General features: G+C 38.2%; 1 protein-coding gene across 1 annotated transcript; it reads right to left on the bottom strand.

Annotated features, from left to right (window-relative positions):
- Positions 1 to 938: 938 nt before the first annotated feature.
- Positions 939 to 5,975, bottom strand: LOC128366138 (uncharacterized). The gene is made up of 4 exons (XM_053326819.1): positions 5,663 to 5,975; positions 1,978 to 2,032; positions 1,386 to 1,431; positions 939 to 1,290 (listed from the first exon to the last, which is right to left on the bottom strand). The coding sequence occupies exons 1-4, from the start codon at positions 5,972 to 5,974 to the stop codon at positions 939 to 941; spliced, it is 765 nt and encodes a 254-aa protein (XP_053182794.1). The 5' UTR covers position 5,975.
- Between the last annotated feature and the right edge of the window lie 7,900 nt (positions 5,976 to 13,875).

The raw sequence follows: 13,875 nt of genomic DNA on the forward strand, positions 1-13,875 counted from the left end.
AGCAGCAGGGAGGAGAAATTATTGGTCCTTATTTAAAAGTGTAGTGTAGTTTGATTGGACGTTCCTTCTTTGTTTCCGGAAGGGCCTCTCGGTGGGTGCGTACCGCCCCCTGCTGTTACCGTAGTGACACTGCAGGCAATACTAGTGTGAAGCTCAAAGAAACTTTCATTTAAAAAGGACAACTTCAACATTTTTCAAGTCTATCTTATAACAAGTCAGGCGCCCAAATGACCACTGAATAGTTTTTTCTCTGGCTGTGTTGTGAAATACAAACCTCTACATAAGTTTGAGTAAAAGAGAAACTGGTCTGTGGATATTTTCATTCTAATTTTACTGTTGTCCTTTGAAGTTTTTTCTAACATCAGCCCAGTTTGTACTTCACATTCAGATTGTTTCAATATTGTTTTCATTTCCACTTCTCTGTTCTATTTAGGTATCCCAGTAAGCTGTGACAAAGAGCAAATATGCACAACACCAGGACCCTGAAACTGAAGCAGCTAAATGGAAATCAGCAATCATTTACTGTGACATTTCAAAAATATTTTACAACCCCCCCCCCCAAAAAAGACCTATTGAAGCCAATTCATAGCATTTAAAATAAAACATGGTGTCAAATTTTCTCCCTGCTCATCAACAGGGGTGCTGCTCAAATGCAGTCCATTAAGCAGAACTCCAGTCAGGGGTGAGAAAGTCATCCTGCAGCATCTTTGATTTTACATACTGTCAGACTTCTCTTGGTCAAAGTGACAGTACCTAATAGTTGAGGTCAGGTGTTTCCCAAATCCATAACAATCCTAATCAGGTTGTGGTTAGCACTGTTAAGTGACAAAATTCAGTGCACTATATATCCAGATGGAGCCACAGCCCTACAGATTTACACTGAACATCATCATGTTTTAATTTCAAAGAATTAAAAGGACCAAATAGTTCATGATCATTTATTTATTTACATCAATAATATCTGAAGAGAGCACTGACACTGGTACACAGCTCTGTAATGGAGAGTTGGAGTCTGTGATTGAGGTTTCAGAAATGTTCATCTCATTAAGTTCATTGTCATTTGACTTCAGTTTCTTCCTGGGCGACATGTGTGTCTTACGAGTGTTGGTGTTTACAGCATCAGGTTGGCTGGCCCACTTGCGTTGAAAATCACAGAAGTAACACTTCTGGTAGACTATGAAGCAAGGACCGCGAGTGTATTTGGTACAGCGACACTGTCTGTCACACATCGGACAGGTCTTCATCAGCTGCATGATGGCCTCCTCATCAACGAGGTACTGCGGAGCGGGTCTGAGATGAGGCAGGGAAAGAGAGCAGAGAATGAAAAGTCTGGTTTCTTTTTAACTATATGATTCACTGAATATGATCACTGTTACTTGACTTACTTCTCTGTGGTCACAGTGCACCTCTCAGATGTATTTACTTGAACACCTATGAATTAACATTGGATTTGTCAGTCGAAAGGATCTTTTTAGGTGAATGTTGGAAAAAATTCAAAGACAGAAAGTAAATTTGAGAAACTTTCAAACCAAATATAGCTCTGAGCAGCAATGATTGGGGTCCAAGTAGATTGTAAGCATTTGTGTGTTTGCTCGACTTAATATGACCTGAATACTTAATATCTAGTACCCAAAGAATGTCAGTGTCAATTCTAGTAGCATATGAATGAAGACTTGGAAATATAATTGTTAATTGATTTTGCATATTTTGACAAATCTGAATGACCTGTTGCAGTGAGGCAAACCCGTGTCACAATTCAATGGATGTGCTGGAAAAATTCTTAAGTCTTTAAAGATTTGAAGAAAAATATCAGCAAAGAACACAAGCAGGGTTAACCCTAACCCTAACCCTAACCCTAACCCTATTACTGTGGTTTCTGTGTTGTATGGACAGGGTCTCATGAACACAGCAGACAGATAAGTGTGATCAATTCATCACACATGAACCTATACACTACAAAGTCATTCATGGACTCACCTATGCTTCTGCACTGGTCCTGTGGTCTGTTCATCAACACCCGATAGTCTTGCAACTGTAAAATACCAGTGTAGGGAATTAATTCAAGTATTTCAGTCCAATACTGAAGAAAAATACAACCCCAACACTTGTTTTGCTCCCATTTTTCATGAGTCAAAATAAACTTAACTTAAATAAACAAATTTGACTGGACACATAAAAAGGCCACTCTAAAACACCACAGATGTTGCAGGTTTTGAGGGAGCGTGCAGTCGGCATGCTGACTGCAGGATTCTCCAACAGAATTGTGGCTGTGACCTGAAAGTTTCTCCACAAGCCGTCTTCAATATAACTGAAAACTTCAAAGTTTGCCATGGCTTTCATACTCACCAGACATGCCACCCATTGAGCATAAATGGGATGTTTTGGATCAGCATTACACTGTGAAATATGGTGAAAAGTGCCTGAAAACACCCCCCCCCCCCCCCCCAAGATAAAACTGCACATTTTAGAGTGCAATAATCATGCTGTTCAATCAGCATATTTCAACTCATGAAAAATGGTAGCAAAAACAAAAGTGTGGTGTTTACATTTTGTTCAGTACACAAATGCAGAAAGAAGTTGTGCCAAAACCGCTTCAGTGAGGTCTGAAGAAGTAACAAAGTAGTTTTTGATGTCATTCCACGAAATCGGTGCCTTTTCAACTTTGAAAATTTGAAAAATATAATTGTTTCAAACTGATTTCTTTCAATACCCATTACATTAAGACTTCTTAACATGACAAGAAATAGTGTTGTGCCATCTCAAGATATGACATTTATTATTTATGACTGTTTATTTATTTCATGTTTTGATATTTTCCTCAGTCCTGTTACCGACTAAAGTGTTACTATATATATAATACTTCCAATTACACATATGCAACAGTTTACACATTTATCAGTAGTATTTTGGTCCCTCTTTTCATTCATATTATGTTATATTTAGAAATGTTTTGTTTTATATCATAATTGCCATTCAGATTACTGAAAATGTCCCATTTCAGGGACGACATCACATTACAATTAAGAAATATGTATACTTTGACAAGATAGATATTTTAAAAGGGGTCTTGTCCAAAATGCAATATAGTGCAGGTTACTATGGTGACATCTGTTTGGTTATCAAATGTCCTTTTGCTTTTAAAATATCAAATGAATGACAGTAACAGGACTGATCTCTCAATAACCGAGAGGGTCTTTAGGCTCCTAGTTTGGGTTTGCAATTAATTGCATGCATTATGGACAAGAGTTATGAACTTATTTACTTCCATATACCTACTAGTTACCTATGGAACATTAGGCCATGCCAATCTACTTCCATATGGGAGGTAATCTAGAATTATATAGAAAAATACAATCATAGAAGAAAACACATCTTTATTAAAACAAATCATCTTTGGACATATGAAAGCTAACTGGCAATTATTTAAAAAATCATCCACAGGACATAACGAGGGTAAGTACTTTTAAAAAGTGATTGTTTCTGGTAAGTATGACATTTTTGTAGTATATAAATCATGAGAATAGCCTCAACAAAGGACAGGAATTTCATCAAAAGAAATTATATGTAAAAACTTCCAAGTTAATCATGCACTTAGTAGTATTTAACGTGTAAAAACTCACAATTGAATGTATATTAAAGAAACAGCTGCCATTCAAAACAGCAAACAGTACCACGGAAAAACAACATGGAATGGAAAACGGAAGTGGTGAGAGAAGTAAGAATATTTGGCGGACGGTAAACAATTTGATCTAAGGCAATTTCATTTGACAGAGATACCCCTCTGATCTAAAATAATTACAGAGCTACTTCTCATTTTACTTTGTAAGCTCTAACCATACATCTCTCTGTATCTCCACATGGCGGGCAGTGACTGGCAAAGGAGCAGGGATGAGACGAAGTACATCATCATATAGGTACCAAAGTAGATCATCTCGAATAGGCCAAGAGAATCTGTTCGGACCTCTGCTGTGTATGCATTTCACCTGGACGTAGGAGTCATCTGTTGCAGGTGTGGACAGGCTGTTGACTGCAGCTGCAGTAGCCTTTCTTGCTGTCTTTGCCTTGTCTGCTCTCCATCTCCTTCGCCTCAACACCTTTTCTGCCTCATCGCATTCTTCTATGCTTTTTCTCTTTCCTTGTTCTCTGTCTCTTTTATACTTCTCTTTTTCCCGTAGAAGATACTGTTCCCTCCTCTCTTGATCCTGGTCTCTACGAGCGCGATAGCGTCGTTGCTTCTCGGCTGCAGTTAATGGCATGTTACTAACAACTGTAAAAGTGTATAGCATATTAAAAGTGATGTCAATTCTATGCAAATCAGACAGCAAGGTAAGGAGCATCAGTATACAAATAAAAAAAACAGATGCATAAACAAACAATGGTACCTAAACATGTGCTTGATGCTCATATGCTGCTGACTCATATGTCACTGTTTTTTGCTCAATAACACACAAAATAACCTTTATAAATGGCTATGTGCCTTAGTTGATGTTCTAATCCTTAAATTGCATTTGAATGTTTCCTCCCACAAATAACAAATACACCATCTGTAACTGAATTATGCAGCTGGGCCAGAATCTATGCTCCCTATTGCTCTGGGTTAGTAACAGGACTGATTGTAACAGGACTGAGGATTCCATGCTAATATTTTTATTTTACTAGCTAACAGGTCATGGTCAGAAAGGCACATGGTATGTAATCTGAAAAGAAGATTACTTCTAGATATTGGTAATGTTAGGATAAATAGATAATTGTTTATATATACACACTTTAAAACATGGTAACAGGACTGATGTTGTATGCCGACCCCTCTCTAACAATCCTGATAAAACATGAAAAATAGGACATTTAAGAAGAGAGAAACTTACCTTTGCTTACACTGTGGAATCCACTTCCTCAAACTGATGTCACTTCCTTGAAATGATGTCACTTCTGGTTTGTGCCATTATTTTATAGGGGGTTTTTGGTGATAGTAACAGGACTGATATGAAATCAGGGGACAATGATAAAATGACTTATATTTATATGAAAAGATATCTATTTATGTCAAAATCATTGCTTAACAATGGGATTACACTTGCTACAATATAAAACTGTGAAAATAGTATAATTTTAACATTTTACAAATGAGAAGTGTTGAAAAGTAACAACCATAGCTAGGGACAGGCCAAAATCCTTACCCATAGCATATAAAATGTGATTTTAATTATTTAAAATAATATTTTATTGGCTTTTAATTAGTCTTATATTGAAGAGTGGATCTATATTAACAGTAAGTCTTTTAAAATGACACATTTATTTCTTGTTGAAGCCACTTTAGAACTGATTATTTGTCAGGGACGCAAAAGGCACCGATTTCACGGAATCATAATGTGGTTACTCCTTACTGAAAAAAGTAACGCCGTGAATTTATAACGCTGTTATTCCCATCACTGGTAGAGGAGTGCTCCGGGACAGACATCACTGTCCAACACGCTGAACAGCTGCAGGGTTGTTGGGATGAGACAGACTGAGCACCGAATTATTGTCTTCACCTCAGAGTTTAAGTTGTTTCATGCTGCATTGTGTGTTGTTCAGCTGCGCCGCTTCCCCAAACTTTAGCGTTACCCCACCGCCAACCAACATGTATACAAACACGTTATCAACAAAATACTAGTAAACTTACCTCGTCTATGTCCGCAGCCGGTGGCCCCACTCGTGGAATTGTGTTCCTTTTCAGGTGTAATCTAGTCGTCTGTTTGGGGAACTTTCCTTTTGTAGAATAATGGAAGTCATCTACATTGAAATGTCTGCTACAGACACGGTAGCGCTTCTTCTTTAGGGTCTCGACTGGCGTAGTGATGTCCATTTTGAGCACAACAAGCCACTGTTGTATAAGCTCCGGGTCATTCCAGCGAAACGGCAAACCATGGAAGGTCTCCGGATTGAACCTTTTACATTTAAGACCGCAGCCGGGATAGATACAACTGTATGGCATGTTGTCCTGTCATTCTCCTCACGTTGATTGATGCCTTCTTCAGGACTACTACCCATACAGATGCTACTACCACACGGCATTTCAGTGATCCCGCGAGATTTCGATTATATTTACAGTTTTTTGATGCTCAATTGTTAACATAAATAAATACATTATTTATCGTTTAAATGGGACATGGGACGTTACTGAATAGGCTAGTTTCACTTAAGAGGTCTTGCTAGCTATTTGCTTTCTTTTCTTCTGTCAAACCCCTTTTTATTTTATGTTAGTTAATATCATATGATGCTCTGCAGTCTGATGGCTGACTGATTCATTTGTCTGTCTCATGAAGGCAGCCCCAGTTTACCTGCAATCTTCAGCATGGAGGGTTTGTTTGTTTTAAAACAAGCACAGCAGGAGGAGTGGGCAGTGATTTGTTGGTTGCTCTTTATTACCAGTAACAGTTCTCTCCATGTCTCTTACAGGGGCAACAAAACAACCACTCCTACATGCTACTACAACAGAAACTGTCATAGGGAGCCAGTCGGAGCTAACAGCTGTAAAGTGATGGACAGTCTGTGTACAGCTAAATATAAATTACTACTTTACAAAAGGGCACTTTGGACATCAAGGGGGCAAAGGGGCAAGTGTTTAGGCATCCAAGACAAAAGAATGGTTCATCTTTTCCATTACATCCATTAACTGTTCAGTCAAATTAGTGTGTATCAAGTATTCTCCATGTCTGTGGTTTGATGAAGTTAAAAATACACATGGCAAACTGAGGCAACAACTTCCAGCATCAGATGGCTTTTGTATGTGTTAATGGCATCGGTGAACAAGTGAGCTCCAAAACACTGGAACATGTTCCTTGATCAACATAATCCCAGTACAGCCACTGTCCACATGGAGCGTCATTTCCAACATCCAACTATCTAGTTGAACTAGTGTTACTGTTTAGAGACGGAGCTGAGTTGGTCTTTCAACTTGCTGAATCTTTCTGATTGTGTCCATCATCTTCATCATCATCACTTGGCAGGTTGGTCCATTTATAGCGGCTGTCACAGAAACAGCAAGCCTGGGAAACCACAAGCTTTAGTCCTTTGACAGTCTTTCTAACTGTACACTGTCTGCTGCATTCCCGACATGACTTGAAAAGCTGAAGGATGCACTCTTCATCAATGATGAACTCTGATGAGCTGAAGGAGTCAGAACAGACGCAGCAGTTAGTCAGGTGAAGAGGAGCTGTGAGTTTCCATTTCAATGTGTTCAGTACAACAGATCATAGATGAGGTCATTCTAAAAACTGGAGATGATATGGGTGGGAAGGAGGAACAAGGAAATCTTAATGAGAAATTTAACAACACAAGCCTGAAGACCCCATTACCTCAAACTGGATTAACATCAGCTTACCTCCCCAAATCCACCAGGAAGCGTCCGTCTCCCACACTTAATGATGTGCTGAATTCTTGATCCTCATCTTGAATTTCTGTGTGTGAACCCAGTCAGTTACTACTAAAACCTTTCATGCTGAACAATTAGCTTGCAGCATGTTTTGAACTTGAGAGGGATTTTTCTAAAATTAAAGTGACTCACCTCTATTTTCTTTATTTTCTGTTGTCCACTTGTCTGGATTTTTCTGTGTTTGAACAGCAGCATCTTCTTTCTCTGGCTCCTTGAAATTGGACATGGAACAACAACCCATCAGCACACAGCTTTGTGGAAACAGGCGCACACATTTAATACACAGTAACTCCACACATTACATGTGGAGTCAATATGATCAATATGATATATAATAATTTTCTGTCAAACAATTAACCAACTAATCGTTTCAGCTCACACTTACCAATCTGTTTTCAGATGACTGGACAGAAGTTTGAACTCTACTCGGTGAACTCATCGCAATCGGGTATTGATCATCCAAACTGTCACTAAATAAACAACACAGGAACACAAGGGTGTAAATTAAGTTCACATGAGTGTATTTAGGCATGTTACTTTTTTTTAAAACTACTGTTCAACATAATTACTGTAGAGTTCAAAATAACACACTCATATTGCCTTTTTCAATAACCAATATGAATAAGTGATACTAGAAAAACAGAATTTACAAATGTGCACATACAGTAGGTCCTCTCACCAGCTTTCAGTTGAAGAGCTCCTCTTCAGTGGCTGTTCAAGTTGATTCTCTGAAGACTTTGCCCAACAATAACTACAATCATAAAACATGGCAGTTAGCAGTGGTGGAATATAACTAAGCTCTATATTTTTATTCTGGGAGTCCTCTGGAGTCCCCTTTCATGATCCACAGTTTAAAAAACTCCTTATTTATGTTATACTGGCCCTTTGTGCAGCCTCAAAGTTCAGCCTCTGTCCATAACAGGCAGTTGACTGGACAGAAGTTTCAACTCTACTTGGTGAACTCATGCAAGCGGGTATTGATAATACAAACTGTCACTAAATAAACACAACACAGGAACACAAGGGTGTAAATTAAGTTCACATGAGTGTATTTAGGCATGTTACTTTTTAAAAATGTTTTTGTTTTTACTATTGTACATTATAATTACTGTATAGTTAAATGAACAACAACAATGTAAATGAATACTAGAAATAAACCTGCTAAAAGGATCTAATAAAAAATAAATCCTCTTAGCAGGTTTCAGTTGAAGAGCTCTGTGGTAGCTGTTGGGGTTGATGCTCTAAAAACTAAATAACTACAATCATGGCAGTCAGCAGAGGTGTAATGTACATTTACTCAACTACTGTACTTGGATAGAAATCTGAGGTACTTGTATTTTATGCTACCTAGTACTTCTACTCTACATTTCAGAAGCGAATATTGTACTTTTTACTTCACTACATTATTACCCACTTGTAGTTAGGCTATTAGTTACTTTTGCATTGAGATTTTTAAACATTTCATTTTTAATATTCTAACTATTATTATTATAGAAGTATCTGCTGTTTTCTGTTTAAACTTTGTTGTGCACTTTGTGTGAAAGGTGCTACATATATAAAGTGTATTATCATGATAAAAACATGATACACTTCACATTTGATGTAGTCCTATCACTATCAACCAATTTATGAGCTCCTCAACGATAAACCACAGCATTAAAAGGCTTGTACATGTATTTGTTAGCGATCAATAATAAATCATATAAAATTGAAGAGGCTGCTGCACAACAGATGACGTCACTGATTACCGTGCCTCATGAAACAGTCCATTCATTCATGTCTTTTTACCTTTTCACTCAGTGTCCATCACACATGAACATATTTACTATAAACTAACATCCAGAGTCGCGATGCTGCAGCAACAGTGGGTGATCAAAAACGGTGCTCCATCCGTGTGGAAACACCAGACAAGACATTGGTTCCCATTTATTGAATTGAGCGCCACTTCGCTGCTATAATTAATAATTTAACACTATGAAACAAACTAATCTGCATAGAGACAATGTATTATCTTGATACTTTAAGGGCCTTACGCCGATTATACTCCAGTTCTTTTAATTAAGCAATATTTTTAATTCAGGGCTTTCACTTGTAAATTAATTTCAATTCAATTATTATTTCTATTGAAATAACCACTCGGTTTTTTTTGGTTAAAAATAAATAAATGTTAAGCATTATTCTTGTTTCTTTACTCTGGTAGATTTTATTGTACTTACAGTATCATAACCAGTGCAGCTGTCACAGTTCTCACCTGGTTCACTGTCTCTGTTGGACATGTGTACTCTTTAAAACAGAGTTTTATTTATGCTGTTGAACGTAACTGCTGTGGAATAATCAGAAAATAACGTGTTATTGATCTGATTCACAGGCTTGTTACTGTCACCGCTCCCTCCCTCTTCATCCTCTCTACCTCACTCTACCACAGTTAACACAACATCGTCTTGTAGCCGCTCTCTGACGGAGCAACTCTGTCCTCCATTCAGTGTTTTCAACGTTTATAAATAACACGAAGAGCAAAGCACAGCGTAACCGTCACTCACTCACTCACACACACACACACACACACACACACACTCTCTCTCTCTCTCTCTCACTCACACACATACACACACACACACACACACAGAGGAGCTGTCTGACTCCGTAATGGCCTGCTCGTTTCCAGCATAATTTTAATTATTTATGCATAACGTTATTGGACTACAGAGAATATTTGAAATGACCTTGCCTACATGAAGTAGAATTAAGTTAGCCAAACTTAGCTTACATGTCCAGGAGAAAATTAGCAACTTCTGAGTCATTCTTCAAATTCTTCTCCCCTTTCAGCTGTCTCCATCTTTCAAATGCATCTCCAATACATACCCTTGTTTTATTTCTCACATTGTCCCGACGAATTTCAGAGGCATAACGACGCCTTTTTGGTTTTGTATCAGCCATTTCCTGTTCCTAGCTGCAGCAGCTCAGTAGCTACTAGCAACCTGGCTGCTAAAATGCTACTGGCTTGGTGATTGGTAGATAGGTGGTGGGTGGTGCATCAGGCCAAAACACAGAATGACAACATAAACATTACTTGAGGGCTGCAACTGAGCTTTTCAAATGTGAATATTATGGCTGGACTACTACTGTCAGTGATATCAGTGTTTGAAATTAACATGATTCCTTAGGTCTGGTGACATAACAGGGCCATTTCTTTTACTTGGCATATATTTATTAAAGTGCTCACAGACCTCAGATGTATACCCTTTGTCACATCTCATGGTTGCTTTAGTCTATAAATGTTCATGACTTTGTCAATCAATGGTCCTATGACTTCATATCTGGGTTTTTTCTGTGTCTGTATCTGGTAAAAAAGTTGCACAGTCCTTTTGTGGGTCCATGGGTCAGATAAATTACCTCAAGGGGTGAAATTTGACGCAGTGTAATAGTAGTCCTCAACACCTGTAAAAAGACTAGGTGCTCTCAGACCAAGGTAATGTTTTCAAAGTTTTAAGACCTGCTGGAGGAACTACTCCCTTTTTATTATGTACTGCAGGAATTGGGAACAATGGTAGTTAGAATGCTGCATTAAGAGACATTTTTTTTTACTTCAGGATACAAGACAAGAGAAACTTTGAGTGATAAAACTGTACGTTGATGGGCTGCAAACATAAGCCAATGCAGTACCAGCAACCACCATTTAAAAATAAATCTGTTTAAAACATTAGTCTCATGAACAATTTTTACCTTAGCCTTAAATGGAACAAAACATATTGTGTTGCATCTCTTGCTGAATTGATGTTGCTATACCATCCGCTGGCCACCTTAAGTCACTTCAACGTTTCTATTGGCAGTGTGAATGCAAACAGAAAGAAAAAGCCATTGAATGTATGTAGTTCTCAAGGGGATATCCCCAGTAACTCCTCTCAGCAAGGCACCAATGAAAAATGAAATAGTTAGAGTTCTCCTTTTAAACCTGGTAGTTTTGAAAGAACACAATGTTAAAACACTGTCGACTGATATTGTGCATTGTATCTAATGAGCACACAGATGCCCTCATCTATTGATGTTATCTATTACATTTGTGGGCTCACTCATCTTTGGTTGACTATGACACAGTTAAAGGTTTACGTTATTTGTTTGAGGTGAAAATTCAAGTTACAGTCTTTTATTTCAATTATAAAACATTTCACCTAACATTTCAAAGTATAAAAATATAAACAGAGAAAAAGTCTTATAATAAGGCAGCTTCATTTGGATCAAGGATGAAAGTTCAAATCCAAGAGGTGTGAAGATTGAAATTGAAGATAAAGCTGTGTTGGTCCTTCAACTTGCTGAATCTTTCTGATTGTGTCCATCATCTTCATCATCATCACTTGGCAGGTTGGTCCATTTATAGCGGCTGTCACAGAAACAGCAAGCCTGGGAAACCACAAGCTTTAGTCCTTTGACAGTCTTTTTAACTGTACACTGTCTGCTGCATTCCCGACATGACTTGAAAAGCTGAAGGATGCACTCTTCATCAATGATGAACTCTGATGAGCTGAAGGAGTCAGAACAGATGCAGCAGTTAGTCAGGTGAAGAGGAGCTGTGAGTTTCCATTTCAATGTGTTCAGTACAACAGATCATAGATGAGGTCATTCTAAAAACTGGAGATGATATGGGTGGGAAGGAGGAACAAGGAAATCTTAATGAGAAATTTAACAACACAAGCCTGAAGACCCCATTGCCTCAAACTGGATTAACATCAGCTTACCTCCCCAAATCCACCAGGAAGCGTCCGTCTCCCACACTTATTGATGTGCTGAATTCTTGATCCTCATCTTGAATTTCTGTGTGTGAACCCAGTCAGTTACTACTAAAACATTTCATGCTTAACAATTAGCTTGCAGCATGTTTTGAACTTGAGAGGGATTTTTCTAAACTGAAATGTTCTCACCTTTATTTTCTTTATTTTCTGTTGTCCACTTGTCTGGATTTTTCTGTGTTTGAACAGCAGCATCTTCTTTCTCTGGCTCCTTGAAATTGGACATGGAACAACAACCCGTCAGCACACATTTAATACACAGTAACTCCACACATTACATGTAGGTCATATAAACAGAACATTATAAGGATCAATACGATATATAATAATTTTCTGTCGAACAATTACCAGACTAATCGTTTCAGCTCACACTTACCAATCTGTTTTCAGATGACTGGACAGAAGTTTCAACTCTATTCGGTGAACTCATCGCAAGCGGGTATTGATCATCCAAACTGTCACAAAATAAACAACACAGGAACACAAGGGTGTAAATTAAGTTCACATGAGTGTATTTAGGCATGTCACTTTTTTTTTTTTACTACTGTTCAACATAATTACTGTAGAGTTCAAAATGACATACAAATTTAAATAACACACTCAGATTGCCTTTTTCAATAACCAATATGAATAAGTGATACTAGAAAAAACAACATTTACATATGTGCACATACTTATGTAACCCGCAGCGAAGCTAATATTAGCATTACGCTAATACAAGCTACAAAAGTAGCTACGTTAGCATAACTTACATATATATAACAAATCCTCCCGGAAGCAAAACAAATAATTACCTGTCCAACAGAAAGAGAGCAACCTCGGTATCACTTTTCAGGGCCTTCAGATCCCTCAGTTGTCTCCACCGCTCAAATGCTACTCCGATGTTTACTCTGGTTTGACCTCTTGCTTTATCCAGAGCCTTTTTATTAGCTGTCTTTTCATGCTCCGGCTTTCTCTTTCTTGCCTTTTTCTCTGGACGAGCCGTTACAAGTAACCGTGGAAGTGGTAATTTCTCAGCCATTGCTCAGGAATGAGTATTAAATCTGTTCTTCTATGACTCTGTAGTTCAGCAGAGAGGTGTGCTGTTTTTTCCGGCAACATCTACAGGTTAAGACCATAGGGTAAGACTGTGCACGCGCGCAGTAGGCAGGAAGAGAGGGGGCGGGGCATAGACTGTATGCGGATGCAAAACTAGACAGGAAGGCACGTGATTGTTTTTTTCTGTTCGCACCGAACAGCTTGGATTGGTGGGGGTTTTATCAGTCCTGTGGCTGCTACAGAGGTCTGATTTTTTCCGTTCCTTTTTCTAAAGACATAATGTATTGATACCTCTGATAATAGAAGGACCATTTCACCCAGTATAACAAAAAGTGCTTCTGAACAGGAGTACCAACCCTACCTTTAACTAGGCCTATATTATTTATTTTCTACCATTAACCTATGCAAAGTGCCAAAAACAGTTACACAATGATCAACTACAACATTAAAATGTTATGATTTGAAAGAAACCAGTCTGTATTATGAGGACTTTCACTCTTGATACTTTCAAAAGGTGCTGTAGGCAACTTTGAAAAATGGATGGACCTGGTCAAGGAGTTTGAACAAATGCAAGTCCCTCCCCTCGGAGTAGTGGAGAGATTAGAGGAGAGAGCACGTATTTTAATGGTAGTTAGAATG

Source organism: Scomber japonicus, chromosome 2 (assembly GCF_027409825.1).
Source record: "Scomber japonicus isolate fScoJap1 chromosome 2, fScoJap1.pri, whole genome shotgun sequence".
Lineage (NCBI taxonomy): Eukaryota > Metazoa > Chordata > Actinopteri > Scombriformes > Scombridae > Scomber > Scomber japonicus.